We start from the raw sequence: 18,425 nt of genomic DNA on the forward strand, positions 1-18,425 counted from the left end.
GATAAAAGAAAGCAAGTTACAACAGATATATTATGAAATTTCAATATGTCTTGCACAATTAAAAGAATAAAATATGCACTGTGTTCCTGGAACTTAGAGAATGTGGCTTCCAATGTATAATTATTTTGAGTGGTAGGCGGCAGTACTGCAGCCGAAACTCTCCCCAAGACCTGAGTTCGATCCCAGTGGAAGCTGGGTCCCAGGTAGCCGGCTCAGGTCGACTCAGCCTTCTATCCTTCCGAGTTCGGTAAAATGAGTACCCAGCTTGCTGGGGGAAAGGTAGTCATGACTGGGGAAGGCAATGGCAAACCACCCCGCTATAGTCTGCCATGAAAACGCCAGCACAAGCGGTGTCCCTCTAGGGGTCAGTAATGACCCAGTGCTAGCACAGGAGGAACCTTATGAAGGTACTGAAGACAGAGGGCATGCCAAAGTTAAGAATGTCTAAGGCTGTAATCTTATATGCGCACTTACCAAGGAGTAAGTACAATTTTAAAACATTAGGGTTTACTTCTGAATACACATGCATAGGATTGCACTGCATGCCTCATTTCTTTCAGTAGGAAAGAAATAAAAAGGTGCTTAGTGGAGCAATCCTATGGCCGCTAGACAGTGGCTAGAAAGTCATAGGATTGGTCAGTTTCCTAGAGAACCATTTCCCCTTCCCTTCCCCTGCCACCTCATACGTAGCACGGAACATTCCCGGGCTCCAGGCTCGTAAGAGCAGTGTGGAGCAAGGCAAAAGGGGGCATTCCTGGGGCGGGGAGGGCAGAAGCCTCTTTACAAGGCTTCCTATGCACCGTCCATCCTCCCCCTCCCCACCCTGAACCGTTCCAGCCAGACAGCTGAAATCAGCCATCTAGCCAGTAACGCAGGATGGCCGGAGCACAGAGAAGATCCCCTCAGCGCTCTGCCCACCTTTCATTGAATAGGTGGTCACCCCTGAGTTCAGAGGCGGCCGCCTATCCGCATAGGATTGCTCCCTAATTGAAACTAATGGAACCCCTTTTGGGGGGTTGTGGCCCCCAAACTTAAAGAACTGCCCAACTAGTTCCAGGCACTCAACAGGGCTTTTGGTATGTGTTTTCCAAAATACCAAATGACATCTGAAACTGATTTTCAAAAGCAGATTATGATATGGTTTGGGGTGTGCTGTTCAAAGCAAAAAAATAAATAAAAAATGAATACAGTTAAAGTGGCTCTTTGTGTCTTGAAACTTAGAGCTAGTATGAATTCAGTGAAATTTAACAACTCATCTTTTTCAATACATACTACTACCACCTTCTGTTTCTGGTGGAATATTTATGTTTTAAATGAGAGAGAGATTAAATTATTTAAAGTTTCCAACCAAAAGTGCTTGAAAACACTGAATGGTAAAAAAGATTAAAAATTATAAAATAGAATTATAAGTACCTGCATATCATCATGAGCTTTCGAGCTATCAGCATTTCAGCACTACGTGAAATACACTTTAAAGCTTATAGGCACTTTGATTTGTCATGGGAGTCAATGTCATTTATTGCATTACCAAAACCTTGAGATGAGAGAAATTATCTCTTCCCTGCCAATGAAAACAACTCTGTGCTTTCAGAAATGTCTGTCAAGGCCTTGTTCTCACAAGGTTGAAAAGGCAGTAAAGGGTATTACAAAATTTGCCATGCAAATACAATTTAACACATCAAGAAATGCTCAGGTGATCAGTGGATTTCTTATTGCAAGTTTGCTACAATTTGTTTTTGTGTGTGTTGTATGTATCAGTTTTTGGCTTGTGAAAATGAGTGCCAGACAAAAGCAACTTGATGGGGGTGGGGTAGGGGGAGAGATCTTAATTCAACCTTCCTCAACCTGGTGCCCTCCAGATGAGATGATGGCAGTTGTAGTTTGACACATCTGGGGGGGGCACCAGGTTAGGAAATTCATATTTTTGCAGTCTAAGCACTCACCAGTGCTTAGACTACAAACATAGGAAGCAGAACAGTAGCCACATCTGTGAAGAGAGCGTATGGGTAGGCCAGGCAGCTCTGTGCCCTGGATTTGAGCTGGCTTTCCCCTTGGTATGGCAGGGTCTGAGTGTTCTGGCCCCTGAGAGAAGGGGAAGGGAGAGCTGCCAAGAAAGTCGCAACAAAGAGGAAATGTTTGGAGGGTTGTGTTGGACAGTGAGTGCAGGTGTGGAATGATGGGTTGACTGGGAGATCTCCATTTCCTCCTCTCTCTTCCCTAAAAATCTTCTAGGCTTTTCATACTTTTTTGTACAACTTGAGTAGGCAAGACATTTTACAATCAGCATTTCAGCCATCTGCTTTATTTTTCGGTTTTACACATAAATCATTTTTTAAAATATGCCTGTGTGGACATCCCCCCCCCACACACACACCAGGAGCACTTAGATTTGTTGGGCGTGACCCATGCACAGCACTTAGTTACTCATTAATGGGCCCCCTATTTCTTTTTCCTCTACCCAAAAAGCTGTGACCTTCATATGATTGCCCTCTAGTGGTTGGTTCTCAGAATTATTCTATTCAAACTCATTAGTTGATGCACAAAAAGGAGACATATCAAGATTAATGTAACAGATCATGTTAAATTCTAGATCATGTTGTTGACAAATTTAGCCACAGAGGCTTGCAACACCTCCTATTCTAGTGAAGTTCTCACTGGAGAAGTTGTTTAGCACTGGATCTATAGGGTCTATAGCAGCCTGCTCCCCTTCAGATGTTTTGGACTATAACTCCCATATGCCCCATCCACTACGGCCAATGCTTAGGGATTATGGGACATAGTCCAAAATAGCTGGAGGGCACCATGTTTCCTACCTCTGGTCTACAGGCTCCATCACATGACAAACACATTTTCAATGTGCCCATGCAGTGACCACTCCAGATCAAGGGTACACAACCTCCAGAGGTTTTGGACTACAACTCCCATCAGCCCCAGCCAGCATGGTCAATGATTACAAATGCTGGGAGTTACAGTACAAAACATCTGGAGGGCACCAGGTTGGGGAAAGCTGCCATATGAAGCATCAGAAAGCCCTAAATGATATCTTTAAAACTAATACAAATTGCATTAATCACTCATCTGCTTCCCCACAAAAAAGGCGTGATCCAATCACAGTATTTTACTGGGGCAGGAGTCAACTTCCAAAGATCAATGTGCTGCAATTGTGAAACTGGAATAGAATGCAACACTGATGCAACTGGCAGCAAAAGTAAAACAGAAAAGAAAAAAGCAGCAGCTGTTTTACCCTCAATATTTGAGGGAGCGCCTCTCCCTATATATGCCTGCCTGAGGACTGAGATCTGTTGGGGCCCTCCTCTGTGTTCCACCATTGTGAGACATACACTATGGTGGGATGTGGGAGAGGGCCTTCTCCACTGTGGAACCCCGGTTGTGGAATGCCCTCCCTTTGGAGGCCCGACTGGCGCAGACATTAGTCTCATTTCAGCGCCAAGTAAAAACATGGCTTTTTATCAAAGCTTTTGCAGGCTAAATACATTCCCTAAAGTAGTACATGGTTTTAACTGTTTTATTGTTTTAGATTTTAATTGGTATTAGCTTGTATAATGGCTTAATATGTTTTTAGCTGTTTTATACAAATATAAATTTATTTATTGTTTTATACTGTTTAAATTGATTTTTTCTGTATGCTGCCCTGAGATCTTAATGATAGGGTGGGATACAAATGTTTTAAATAAATAAATAAATATTACAGTGAATTGTGCTGGTGCAGCCAGATATTATTAATAATGCATTCTGACTGAAATCTTTAATCCACTTACTCTGAAGTAGATTCAGTGAAGATACTCCAGAATAAAGAGTCTTAACAACTATGTTTTCATTGACACCACAAGCTAAAACAGCCGCTCTTCAAACACAACACTTTAAGTATTAGCATTTGAACATCAATACAGTGTATCTATGCTAATGTTACATCATTAGTTTAAATTTCCAGAAGGGTAGCTGTGTGAGTTTGTTACAGCAAGATACAGAAATACAAGATACAAGATTCAACAACAAAGACTCTTGTGGCACCTTAAAGTCTAACAAATTTATTTTGACACAAGCTTTCGTGGACACTGTCCACTTCATCAGATGCATGAAGTATTAACTTCAGAGTAGCAGATTTATATACACATGCTGAACAAAAACCTTTGTCCTTATACATGCCACAGGAAATAGAGTTGAATCTCTTGATGAATTTTACTTCAGTAATTTTACATTCCCCTTCATGAATCACTGCCTTGTTGTGGCGAAGGGGCTTGCGTAACTCAGTGAAGCCATAAGCTATGCCGTGCAGGGCCACCCAAGACGGACAGGTCATGGCAGAGAGTTCTGACAAAATGTGGTCCACTGGAGAAGGAAATGGCAACCCACTCCAGTATTCTTGCCAAGAAAACCCCATGGAACGTATCACAAGGCTAAAAGAGATGACGCCGGAAGATGAGCCCCTCAGTTCGGAAGGTGTCCAATATGCTACTGGGGAAGAGCAGAGGGTATTTCCAAGTAGCGCCAGAAAGAGTGAAGCGGCTGGGCCAAAGCCGAAAGGACACTCAGCTGTGGATGTGTCTGGTGGTGAAAAAAAAATCCGATGCTGTAAAGAACAATATTGTTTAGGAACCTGGAATGTCAGATCAATGAATCAAGGTAAGCTGGAGGTGGTCAAACATGAGATGGCAAGATTGAACATCGACATCTTGGGAATCAGCGAACTAAAATGGACAGGCATGGGCGAATTTAATTTAGGTAACCATCATATCTACTATTGTGGGCAAGAATCCCTTAGAAGAAATGGAGTAGCACTCATAGTCAACAAAAGGGTGGGAAAAGCAGTACTGGGGTACAATCTTAAAAATGATAGAATGATCTCAGTACGAATCCAAGGCAAACCATTCAACATCACAGTAATTCAAGTCTATGCCCCAACCACTAAGGCCGAAGAAGCTGAGGTTGATCGTTTCTATGAAGACCTACAACACCTTCTAGAACTAACACCAAAAAAAGATGTCCTCTTCATCACAGGGGATTGGAATGCTAAAGTAGGAAGTCAAGAAATCATCGGGATAACAGGCAGGCATGGCCTTGGTGTACAAAACGAAGCAGGACAAAAGCTAATAGAGTTTTGCCAAGAGAACATGCGATCATAGCAAACACTCTTTTCCAACAGCACAAGAGGCGACTCTACACATGGACATCACCAGATGGTCAATATCGAAATCAGATTGATTATGTCCTTTGCAGCCAAACATGGAGAAGCTCCATACAGTCAGTAAAAACAAGACCTGGAGCTGACTGTGGCTCAGATCATGAGCTGCTTCTTGCAAAATTTCAGCTTAAATTGAAGAACATAGGGAAAACCACTAAACCGTTCAGGTATGACCTAAATCATATTCCTTATGAATATACAGTGGAGGTGAGGAATAGATTTCAGGGATTAGACCTGATAGACAGAGTGCCTGAGGAACTATGGACGGAGGTCCGTAACATTGTTCAGGAGGCAGCAACGAAATCCATCCCAAAGAAAAAGAAATGCAAGAAAGCCAAGTGGCTGTCTGATGAGGCTTTACAAGTAGCTCACGAAAGAAGGGAAGCGAAAAGCAAGGGAGAAAGGGGAAGATATACCCAACTGAATGCAGAGTTCCAGAGAATAGCAAGGAGAGACAAGAAGGCCTTCTTAAATGAACAATGCAAAGCAATCGAGGAAAACAACAGAATGGGAAAGATTAGAGATCTCTTCAAGAAAATTGGAGATCTCAAGGGAACGTTTTGTGCAAAGACGGGCATGATAAAGGACAAAGAAGGCAGGGACCTAACAGAAGCAGATGAGATTAAGAAGAGGTGGAAAGAATACACAGAAGAACTATACAGGAAAGATCTCAATGTCCCTGATAGCCATGATAGTGTGGTCACTGAACTTGAGCCGGACATCCTCGAGAGTGAAGTCAAGTGGGCCTTAGGAAGCATTAGTAACAACAAAGCTAGCGGAGATGACAGTATTCCAGCTGAGCTATTTAAAATCCTAAAAGATGATGCTGTTAAGGTGCTGCATTCAATATGCCAACAAATCTGGAACACTCAACAGTGGCCACAAGACTGGAAAAGGTCAGTTTACATTCCAATTCCTAAGAAGGGCAACGCCAAAGAGTGTTCAAACTACCGCACAATTGCGCTCATTTCACATGCCAGCAAGGTGATGCTCAAAATCCTACAAGCTAGGCTTCAGCAGTATGCGAACCGAGAACTACTGGAAGTACAAGCTGGGTTTCGAAGAGGCAGAGGAACCAGAGATCAAATCGCCAACATTCGCTGCATCATGGAGAAAGCAAGAGAATTCCAGAAAAACATCTATTTCTGCTTCATTGACTACGCTAAAGCCTTTGATTGTGTGGATCACAACAAACTCTGGCAAATTCTTAAAGTGATGGGAGTACCAGACCACCTTACCTGTCTCCTGAGAAACCTGTACGAGGGTCAAGAAGCAACAGTAAGAACCAGTCATGGAACAACTGATTGGTTCAAAATTGGGAAAGGAGTACGACAAGGCTGCATATTGTCACCCGGCTTATTTAACTTATATACAGAGTACATCATGAGAAATGCCGGGTTGGATGAATCACAGGTCGGAATTAAGATTGCTGGCGGAATTATCAACAACCTCCGATATGCAGACGATACCACCCTAATGGCAGCAAGCGAAGAGGATCTCAAGAGCCTCTTGTTGAGGGTGAAAGAGGAGAGTGCAAAAGCTGGTTTGAAACTCAACATTAAAAAAACTAAGATCATGGCATCTGGCCCTATCACTTCCTGGCATATAGAAGGGGAAGAAATGGAAGCAGTGACAGATTTTACTTTCTTGGGCTCCAAGATCACCGCAGACGGTGACTGTAGCCATGAAATTAAAAGACGCTTGCTCCTTGGGAGGAAAGCTATGGCAAACCTAGACAGCATAGTAAGAAGCAGAGACATCACTTGCCGACAAAGGTCTGTCTAATCAAAGCTATGGTTTTCCCAGTAGTAATGTATGGCTGTGAGAGCTGGACTATAAGGAAGGCTGAGCGCCGAAGAATTGATGCTTTTGAACTGTGGTGCTGGAGAAGACTCTTACGAGTCCCTTGGACTGCAAGGAGGTCAAATCTGTCCATCCTAAAGGAAATCAACCCTGAGTGCTCATTGGAAGGACAGATACTGAAGCTGAAGCTCCAATATTTTGGCCACCTAATGCAAAGAGAAAACTCCCTGGAAAAGACCCTGATGCTGGGAAAGACTGAAGGCAAAAGGAGAAGGGGACGGCAGAGGATGAGATGGCTAGATAGCATCACTGATGCAATGAATATGAACTTGAGCACGCTCCGGGAGAGAGCGCAGGACAGGAAGGCCTGGCGTGCTATGGTCCATGGGGTCACGAAGAGTTGGACACGACTGAACGACTGAACAACAACAACAAATTTTACATTGATATCTGCCTTTGAAATTCCTTTATTCCAATAGCCACCTTAAGGTCACTGATAGAGTATGAGACGTTTAAATGTTCCCCCACTGGTTTCTGAACACTGCCACTCCTGATGTCCGATTTTTAAATTATTATTATTATTATCGTACTACATATGTTAACCAGCCCACCATTGCAACTGGCTAGGATTACTGGCATGTCTGTGCTGTCACCCAGCAACATTTTGTGAATGGCAACTGTTAAGGTAATCTTTACTGTTAGTACTTTCTGCATTTCAGTTCTCTCTGACAACAGTTACATCTCCCCCAGCATATGTATGTAAATCTTCCAATTTGAGCTTAACACTTCACGCATCTGACGAAGTGGACAGTGTCAATGAAAGCTTATGCCAGAATAAATGTGTTAGTCTTTAACATGCCACAAGACTCTTTGTTATTAGTAGTTTAGTTATTATAGAAAGATTAGCAGGAACACAAACTCGGCAATCTAAAAAAGTTTTTTTCGGCTTGCCGCTAAAATTAAGGGCCACTTCATGTTCTCTTTCCCTGTTAAGGTGGGGAATTAATTAGTTGGGTCTACTTTATTATGATTTTTTGTTTTATAGTACTTTGTTTTGTTAACTTTTGAATAATACTATAGAAATCACTGGAATATGCCATGGCTTTAAGAAAAAGTACGATATATATATTTTGCATAAACGATACACCAGGCATCACTATGCAACTTCCACATATATCACCATATATGGCAGTCCTATGTGTATTTTGCTGTGTGTAAACATGCTGGCTAGGATTCCTGGCATGTGCACACTGGTCTACTTTATATTCCACTTTATGGTGAGGTGGAAATAACCAACTAAACTGTTTCCATGCAGTGTCAGTGGTACAGGAGCAAGAGTGATCCAGTTTTAAATAAAACTTACTGGCAGAGGTGCAGACACGACAACAAAACGAGATAAGTTTTACCACAGGAATTATATTTTCTATTGTAAATAGCTCTTGAGACAGGATGAGACTAAGAAGCAAAAATACTGCTGAAATACCATAGGTTTCTGGAACTGAGGCAAACCAAGGAATAAAACTAGTATGGTCAACTTGAAAATAAGACATACAAAGGCCAAAGTAAGGACTAGATGCTTATACCAAATCAAATAATCTCTGCACAGACCACAAGAACTAAGGCAACCGATCCCCTTTAAATAGTATTTCCTAAAATATCTTAGGGCGCAATCCTATGGCTGCTAGAAAGCAGCTAGATGGCCATAGGATTTTTTGTTTTCTGGGAACCGAGCTCAGAGCCAGCACTCTGAGGTCGGTTCCCAGAAAACCGCCTCCTTGCCCCCTCCCCTGCTGCCTCATAGGTGGCATGGTTCATCCCCAGGTCCGCACTTGTAAGAGCAGTGTGGAACAGGGGAAAAGGGGGTGATCCTCGGGGCAAGGAGGGAGCAGAGGATGTGCTGTTACGACACTTCCTGTGTTCTGTCTGCCCCCCCCCCACACACACACACTCCAAGGCACCCTGGCTAGACAGCTGAAATCAGCTGTATAGCCACAAATGCAGTGTGGACAGAGCACGGAGAAGATCCCCTCCATCCACCCTGCATTGGATAGTTGGTCACCTCCAAGTTCGGAGGTGGCCGACTATCCCTATAGGATTATGCCCTTAATATCTGAAAGGAATTATGAGATTACAGGTTTTGCAACGGGCTCCCAACATTACACCTCACACCCTTTCACCCCCGTCCCCCAGTTTGGATGTAGCACTAAAACCCTCTCCTCTCCAGCAGAGCTACAAGGAAGCATTGGAAGCAAATATTGGAAGCATTTGCTTCTGTTTTCAACTAACTGCAGTTTGTTATTATGTTTGAACCAGGAACTGCACTTAAGTTTTAACTATGGTTTACATGAACAAGCCAGGATGATAAACCAAGGTACAAAGTTTGTTCAGGCATATCATAGTTAAAACTAACCACAGTTTGTCCTGATTGAGATAACATGGCTAAAACAGGTGCAAGTGCATCTTCTCCTAATTGCTGTGCTAAAGGACAGACGTGTGCATGAGCCCAAAGCTCAATGACCTAAGGCTAAACCATACTTTAGCATTATGGTCAAATGCAAACACCAGGCAACACTTGAGCCACGAACTGTTTATATTTTACAATTCAGCATTCTTCTAGATTCATAAACCTGTAAAAACAGTGGTTATGAAAACGGCAAGCAAACCGTTTTTACTGAAATGTAAGTATTTTATTAAAGGTTGCAATAGACCTGAAATATTATTTAGATACCCACCCGCCTTCACTTTCTGCCTCTTCAGAACTGGTGGTGTCCGGCACACCTTGCACCGCCTCAACTTTCCTCTTCTTCGCTGGTCTATGTAAAGGGCTGGTCCTGCGAGTATCTGTTTTCCCCTCGAGTTCATCTCGAACAAGGTCTTCCAACTTTGGAATGGCTTCTTTCAGAGATTTCACCTCTCTTTGAAGCTCTTCCACACTTGCCACTAAGCCATTCAACTTCTCCAGCATCTGAAGCTGTCTTCCTTGTAACAGCATCACTGCCCCATGCTCATTATGAGTTTCATGTTGAAAATCTACCAAATCAAAACTGTTCTCTGAACTCAAACATGCAGGCAAATACATGGCTTTCCTGTGTTTCCTCATCTTGCGATACCAAAGCAGGACCAAAGTTATTCCAGCAGCCCCTGCCAGTAGGCTAAATACTAGCCTCTTGTTTTCTGAGCAGGACATGCCTTTCTTCTTCTGAAATTATATACAAAGCAGAAGAGACATTGACATGTGAAGCTTCCCATGAAACTCCTTATTTCATAATGTGGGCTAAAGGGATATGGCCAGATCCATTTACAAACCAGTTATACAGGACATTTTAAAGACATTTAGGCCACCACCCTAAGCACACTGGCATAGAAATAAGTTGTGATGGGTTCATAAGAAAATTGAACATGGGGCTGTTTTTCAGTCTAGGGACATTTTTGAGGGGCCTGCCTGAGTTCAAACCAATCCAGTTTTTGAAGATGAATCCATTTGAACACTAACTTTGCCCTTATAGTACAGCAGGATACTATTGGGAATATACTAAAAGAATTATTCAGAATGTATTTTGACTTTCTCCAACACTGCAGAACATATACCATGACCATATACATGTCAAGCAAGTAATTATTTCAGTTCTATATTAAAGATGTGCCCCTTCCTGTTTGGCTTCCAGGATGAAGCCGGCAAACAGATAGGAACTTTTCTGTGGTATAATCAGAGGCCACAACCCAACACAGAGTTAAATGCATTTAATTCTGTGTCAGGAGTAGGCACCACTCGACACTTGCCGAGCCACGCACTTCTGCAGGGGACCCACTGCTGACTCCTGGACCGCCTGGCCTTGCTCCTCCTCCTTCCTGTCACTGCCTGTTTACCAGGCCTGTACGAGCATGCAGCAGGGACAAGAATGAGGAGGGACACTAGCATCCTTTACTTTCCTTGCACTCTCAGTCTTGGCCGTTGTATGGATTGGGCCCAAAGGGAGAGGGTAAGGGAATGGGCAGTGGTGACAGCATTCAGGGAGAGGCCCCACTGAGGACACACATTGCCCAAGTATCAGAGCTGTCTGTGCTGAATGATGGCTAGCATTTTAATGGCCCGTGTTATCTGCCCGGAGCCTTCAGAATGTGGTGGGCTAGACATCTAAACAATAATAGACGAATAGACAAAATAAAGGCTCAACCAACAAATCTGTCTGGGACAAAGATGAAAATTCAAAGGCACATGCATCATGTAAGATGGTGTGTTCAGTGACCAGAAACCTAGACTGGGGTATATGGGTTCAAGGGAGTCCGTCCTATGTCCGATCTTTGGCAAACTGCAAACTCTCAGCTCCTGTTATACTTTGGCAATAGCAAGAATGGCCTCCCTCCCAGGCAAGATCAGAAGGCACTTTGCAAATTAGGGTTGCAGTCCCATATACAAGCTAACCTGAAAGTTAACAAACAGCATGGCCAACTTCTAAGAACATTAGAAGGGCTGTGTTGGATCAGACCAAGGGCCTATGCAGTCCAGTATTCTGTTCACACAGAGGCCAACCAGCTGCCCGCGGGAAACCCACAGGCAGGCAAGAGTGCAACAGCACCCCGCTGCTTTATGCAAGGAAACATGCATAGGTTCAGCCTGTACTGCTACCTGGGGCAGGCAACTTGTATCCCTCCAGATGTTCCAGCCTACAACTCCCATCAGCCCCAGCCAGCAGGGACACAGGTTCCTTCCCTGTGCTGTTAAGGGTATCAACCAAGGTTCTTTTTAATGAGTTGATGTTTGGAAAAATGGGGCACCGGGAAGGTTGGCCTCTGACATTATGCAACTTCAGCAAATTACTGCGAGCGAAAGGATGACAGCGAGCGGGCGACCCAGTTTCATCGCAGCCAGCCGGAACTATCAACCCCAGCGAGCAGCCGCTGCTGCTGAGCAAGCAAAAGGTCCACGGGCTGGGGCCGGACCGGGGAAGAAGCGCGCACTCAACGTAGCGCAGGCTATGCTGTTGGCGGGGGATATAACCCTCAGGAGCAGCAGGACGCCCACCCAGCCCCACAGCTGCGCGCCCCTTCCCTGCCAGAGGACATGGTGCGCCCCGGCTTCTCCCTCGAGGGACGCGGGTTTCTGTCTGGAACGGTCAGGGGAAGGGTTCCCTACGTACCCGGGCTCGGCGACGCTTCTCCGCCTACGACAACACCCGCCTGCGACTCCTCCGCTCCAGTGCCCGAGCCGGCCACAGAAAAGAGGCGGGGAAGACGAAGACGAGGGAGCACCGCCCACAGCTTCGGAGACCCGGATGCCGAGGGGCCGGTGGGCGGGCGAGCGGAGCAGTCGAAGGCGGCGCCTTACCTGGCGGCTCCGACGAGCGCGCGCGCGCGGCGCGGGATGGGCAGCGCGGGCCTCCGGCGCCTCGACCGGCCCCGAGCTAGCGGGGGCGAGGCGAGAGATGGCTAGCATGACAAAGAGAGACCCCGTCTTCCTCCTCCCTCTCCCCGCTAATTGGGGTGTTCGTGCAGGGATGGCCCGAGACATTTTGCTGCCTGAGGCAAAGAACGAGGTGGCGCCCCCCCATTCCGTGCGCAAAAGCCAACTGGACTGGCAGCTGAATACTCCGTCAACGCTGACAATGGGACAGTAGCCACCAGGGCAGCCGAAGGCAAGTCCAGCAGGCTAGCTGAGAGGGGGTTGGGCAGGCCGCATGGTTCATAGCTCTCACCTCCCAACACCTTTGCTGCCACCCTGGCTGGCCCTGGGTTCATCCGACATCCTATCCCGACTTACCTGGGAGTAGTACGCACCCACTGAACTCAAAGTAGACGTGTGTAGGATTGCTCTGATGCGGTCCTTATTTTTAGGGCACTTAGAGTGGATCCACTGAAGTGAATAGGAATTAACATAGGATGCAACCCATGGTCCCTAATTTTTTGCCTGTTAGGGTGAGTTGCTAGGGAGCTCTTTTTGTTTTTGTTTTTTAGCGTTCTGGCCCCTCTCCAGGGGTCTGTAGAAGTTGGCAGTGCAATCCTACCCATGTCTACTCGGAAGTACATGTCGCTGAGTTAAATGAGGCTTACATGAGGGGGCTTACTTAGGAGTAATTCCCATTCAACAGAATGGGACTTTTGAGTAGAGTGTGTCAGATTAGACTGTAAAACTGATGGGTGCATCTTGTCACATCAGCTTTGAAGTAACTTTGTTTATAGTTATGCAATTGCTAGTTGAACATTATCCTTGGAAAATGAGCCTTTTTAATCTCTTACTTGGAGACAGCACAATGTCAAGTGAGTCTCAAATGAACATCTAAAATACTTTGTAAAAGGTATGCAATATGTAACATTTGGTAAAAGAAAGGGGGGGACAGGCAAACCCCAACATTTACATCTCATAAATTCAAGTTAAGATGCAAAGACACCCACACACCAAAAATAAAGGATAACTTTAAATTATGCCTACACTGCGAATATTTTCAGAGTCAGTACATTGTTATTACATTATACAATATACAAACCCCTTTCAGTGTTAAACAAAAAGGTATGAAAAAGTATATATTATTGGAGTATATATATTGGAGATAAATTATATCTTTATAAATTATATATTGGAGATAAATTATATATATTGAAAATACATTATACAGAACATCTCAATATGAAAGGATTGCATTGTAAACCCCATCTTCCTTTCTACTCTTTCCCATGTATTCCTACTTGCTCCTCCTCCTGTGGCTCTTGCTTAAGGAAATATGCACTATTATCTTCCTGGTCCCAATGCTGCTTTAAGAACATAGGGCTATGGGTACTTTTAATTAATTAATTAATTAATTATACCCATATAAGGCTGAAATCCTATACTACTTAACTGGGAATGAGCTCAACTGAACTCTGGGACTCACTTCTGAGTACATATAAATACAGAATTGTGCTGTAATGCAGTATTGAAACCCCCACGTTATAGTTATCTGTCTATTGCCTAATGATCCACAACTTGACATGTACTTTTAAATCATAGCTTCATTTTGTGAAAACCTGAACTTGATATTATTTGGTGGAATTAACCTTTCACTGTGGGAGTCCAAACAGGAGGATTTCAAGAATTTTAATATTTGCAAAAGTAATTAATAAATATACAGTATTCCTTTCCCAAGTGTCTGTCACCTCTAACCTTTAGGAGACAGTTCCTGCTTTTTTCTGCCTTGCCAGCTGTGAAAAACCAAATATTACAGTACTAAATAATGACAGATAGCATGGATAAGGGTTTGCTAAGTAAATCTTTTCTCTCCTACATTTTCCAGTATTTTTGTTTTGTTACTGAGTCCCTTTAGCCCTCTGTGTTTTAATTAGGGTCAGAAGATTTCCTCATGCTTTCCTAACATACCTACTGTTATATGCATACAGGATTCTGATCTTTAAAGGGAGGAGGGAGCATCATTATGAGAGAGAGAGAGAGAGAGAGAGAGAGAAACAGCTCTGCAAGGGTAGGCACAGAAATAACCCGAACTATCATATTTAAGTTCAGTTTGATCTGGTTTTAGTTGCTTGTTCATTTCATTTGGGATGGCTCCTGCTGGGTTGGCACCACATAAGAAAAAACAGTCACCTTGAACTTTCAGGAAAGGCAAAAGATAAATATTTAAATGAATGAATAAACTGTGCATAGCACTCTACCAAATACAAGAGGACAGATCACTGGGACCTTACAATCTAAAATTCAACAAATGTGAGGTAAAAGAGGAAAGGGAGGGAAATGAATATAGGAGTAAGGGGGAAGAATATGCATTGATTTCTGGTGCAGATTCTTAGGCTTAGTTAGATTATGATCTGCTGGTAGATCTTTGGGTGATCTGAGTTGTTACAATTACTTCCTGGTGGTGGGGTCCTAACACTAATAATTAGGAGGTATTGTGCAGATATTCTGTCTTTTCTTTCTTAACGGATTTTCCGCAGTAAGAAAAGAGGCAGTGGGAAAACACACTATGGGCTATGAGTAGAAGACAAAAATTATCTGAAACCCCTGTAAAATTCTATGAATAGGGCAGGATAATGGTACAATTGGGGCCGCGGTGGCTTAGTGGTTAAGATGCTGAACTGCAGACTGGAAGGTCGGCAGGACAGCAGTTCGAGACCCGAGTGCTGCGTGACGGAGTGAGCTCCCGTCTTCAGTCCCAGCTCCTGCCAACCTAGCAGTTCGAAAGCAAGAAATTGCAAGTAGATAAATAGGTACCGCTTTGGCCGGAAAGGTAACAGCATTCCGTGCACCTCGGTGTTCAGTCATGCCGGCCACATGACCACGGAAGCGTCTTTGGACAGCGCTGGCTCTTCGGCTTAGAAACGGGGATGAGCACCGCACCCTAGAGTCGGACACGACTGGTTGGGGACACCTTTACCTTTACCTTTTAATGGTACAATAAAAGCCTCATCTGGAAGCACCCTTAGTTATACTTTGGTTTAGTAGATCACAGTCTATTGGTAGATCCCTGGGTGATCTTCTGTAGATCAGCAAGGATTTCTAACTTCCAGTTGTTTAATAATAGTAAGAAAATGACTCTTTCTCCCTGCTGCCCTAATTTATATTGCTGAAAAAAAGAAAGCTTTAGGATAACTTGGGCCGAATCTACACATAGCAGCTTTTTACCGTTATCATACTGCAATGATAACTATTGGTGCACATGACACTAATGGGCATCAATAGTTATCACTGCAGTGTGATAATGGCAAAACTGCTATGTATAGATTCAGTCTTAGAGTGCATTTTGTCTGTGACTACCTTTCAGTTCTCGGACTCAAATCAAATTCCTGGACTGCAAATTCTTTAATTCAATGTGTGTGTCTTTTGTGCCTGGCTGTGGTTGCTGGTTCTCAGCTTCTAATAAAAAATAAAGTAGACCCTGTGCCTTAAATCTGGGGCCTGAACCAGCCAGGACCCACGCTAACCAGATATGAAGGTACCAATATGACTCAAGTCCACTTGTGTGAAAGAATGATAGTTTATTGATGTAAAATGGATGCAGAGAATAAAAGCAAATAGAAGCCTACATACGCCCATCGACTTGCAGTCCATTGTCCCTCCATTCCCATAAAGTGATAGGCGTGGTCCAAAGGGGGCTGTTTCCTGAGCAGCTGGTGCACCTCCTCCTCTCAGGATATAGGGCCTGTCTCATCAGACTGTCAGAAGACACACACACCCCTCCCTTCACCCAGAAGAAGAAAGGGGGGGGTCTTTCTTGGCAGGGAAGTAAGTTTCTCACAACAGAGAAAGGAACATCCCTATCAGCTGATAGTACAAACCATAATAGCTACTGTGCAAAGCAATTAGTGTGCATTGTTTAACTTTTGTTAATAACAAGAAGGGCTGACCTTCACTGTGTGTGGATACAGCAATGAGAACTAACTCTAACATCAGAAAAATTGCCAACTGCTCTAACAAATTAGTATACATATGCCAGTCGATACTGCATATGACTCTGTGTAAATTCACACTTGACTCCTTCCCATTCTTCCAAAAACAAATCCAATATACCGTGCAAGTCTGAAGTCTGCCCACAACTGCAATAGAGCATATGGGGGTGGAATTAGAAGTATGTAAGAAAAGTGGCAACAAATAAAGGTTTCTAGGAGGCAGTTTCAGGCACAAGGAGCAGCAAAGAAGAAAGCACAGGGTCATCTGAGAGAGCAGGAGACCTTCAGACAACTGAGAGAGGTGGAGCTGGAAGACTGAAAGTTGCAGTCAAGGATATAATATTGGGGTATAAGGGCAGAGAGATAAAGAGAGGCAAGGAGGGCCTTGAAAATAAGGAGGAGGAGCTTGTGCTGTACCTGAGAGCAGAGAGAAGCCAATGTAGAGATTTAAGGAGGGGCATCATGAGATCAGAGTGTTGAGAGAGGTGAATGGGCAGATTGGCAGCAGAGTTCCAGACAGAGCTTCTGAGATGGAGCTCCAGAGAGAGCTCTAGAAAGGAGGAGAAGGTAGCAGTAATCAAGCCAAGATATGACTGCACTATGAACCAGACAATCTTACAAGTTCAGTGTATGTAACTTTAGCGAATGGAAAAGGCCCTAAAAGTTTGGCAACTTTTCCTACTGTCATCGTCTGACCACTTGCTTTTCTCCCTCCCAGTCCAACAGAGCAATCTGGTTCACACAACATGAAAACCGTCGGTTGTGACATCTGAATCCAGTGTGGTTTCCACAAGGTGACATATTTTTCATGTACAAGCCACCCTGAGAGTCCATGGCTTGTTGTTGGGTGGTTTATGGTGGCTTGTTTTCAGGATGGCTTGCTGCGATGTCCAAATCTGGCAGGCTGACTTGTGGGTTGTCAGGATCAGCTGGAGAGCCTCTGGGCAAGAGCAGCGAAACCCCCTGCCACTCCTCACAATCTTGTTAGTGCCACTGCCATCCTCCTTCATCCCTTCTCAGTGCCCTTCACCCTGTGCTCCTAAACATCAAGAAGATTACTGGCGACTTTCCCGAATGCACTCACAACTTGTTTTCCCAGTCTTGCACAAGTGTGCACATTCAAAAGTTTGCGGCTAAGAAATTTGCGTAATCTCCCCCTCTGCTTTACTTCTGTCATGAACTTCTCATATATTTACTGATCCACTTCACTTGTCGGCCTTGAATTTGCGCGTCTTTACTGATTCCCCTTCCTCCCTGCTCTGCCTTGAAATTTGCTTATCTTTATCTTGAAATTTGTAAACTGCTATCTAGAACAGAAAGTTCTCTTTAAAGACATTTGGAGTAGACCTCAGTGAAATATCCTGTTTCTACCAATCAGAATATTTGGCTGTATCCACATGGGGGCACCCTCGTTGCAGCTTTGAATATTATGTTTTTGTTCCTACAGTATGTTTCATGAGATTTGCATGAAGTTATGCCCTCTTTTGCTCCCTTATGTTCTATTCATTAAATTATGCCATTCCTAATGGGTGAACACTATTCTCAAATGGGCACATTTTCAGGGTTGGTCCCATCCGCTAGGCATGGGACTCCAGCCACATGTGGTCCTGTGCTCATTTCCCCACATTTTATAGTCATGACACACTTCTAATCCATTCCCCCAAGCAGGACAAAAATTCCGCTGTGGGATTAAGCCATGTATGGCAAAGTCACCTGTACCAACCCAGTGAGGGATGGATTGTTAGGTACGAAACTGGCAAGATGTTGGATTGTGGATTAGACCTTTCCCCCACCCCACCCCTCTCTCCAACACACACACCCCTCTTCTAAATTGGCAACTGCCTTACCAGAGTTTAAATTGTTCTGCCATGGAGAGGAAAAGGAACTGGAGGGAAACAGAAGAGAAAATATAAAATATGCTGGGATTCTTAGAAAGGTGTAGGGAAGTTGTTATTCCAACAAGAGGGAATTAAAAAGCCATGTGTAGTTCTAGACATATACTTGGCCTGCACCTCAGTATTTCTCCATGTTTATTCCCTCAGGGCTTTAC

General features: G+C 44.0%; 1 protein-coding gene across 10 annotated transcripts in view; it reads right to left on the reverse strand.

The window, feature by feature from the left end:
- Nucleotides 1-13,421, reverse strand: part of RMDN2 (regulator of microtubule dynamics 2) — a 52,190-nt gene extending 38,769 nt beyond the window's left edge. For 6 of the 10 annotated variants that reach the window (XR_014786832.1, XR_014786833.1, XM_084828356.1 and 3 more), the window contains exons 1-2: nucleotides 12,145-12,231; nucleotides 9,739-10,205 (exon numbers count right to left, since the gene is read on the reverse strand). Coding sequence is in view for 5 of the 10 variants with exons in the window: in XM_084828356.1 (XP_084684482.1) it covers nucleotides 9,739-10,193 (455 nt within the window). In the remaining 5 variants the exon portion in view is untranslated. Of the gene's footprint in view, nucleotides 1-9,738; nucleotides 10,206-12,144 lie in introns of all 10 variants that reach the window. The other 4 variants (XR_014786834.1, XR_014786835.1, XM_084828358.1 and 1 more) reach the window with 2 other exon arrangements.
- Nucleotides 13,422-18,425: the final 5,004 nt, after the last annotated feature.

Source organism: Heloderma suspectum, chromosome 1 (genome assembly GCF_057233095.1).
Source record: "Heloderma suspectum isolate Gila_16-S chromosome 1, 16-S_ref, whole genome shotgun sequence".
Lineage (NCBI taxonomy): Eukaryota > Metazoa > Chordata > Lepidosauria > Squamata > Helodermatidae > Heloderma > Heloderma suspectum.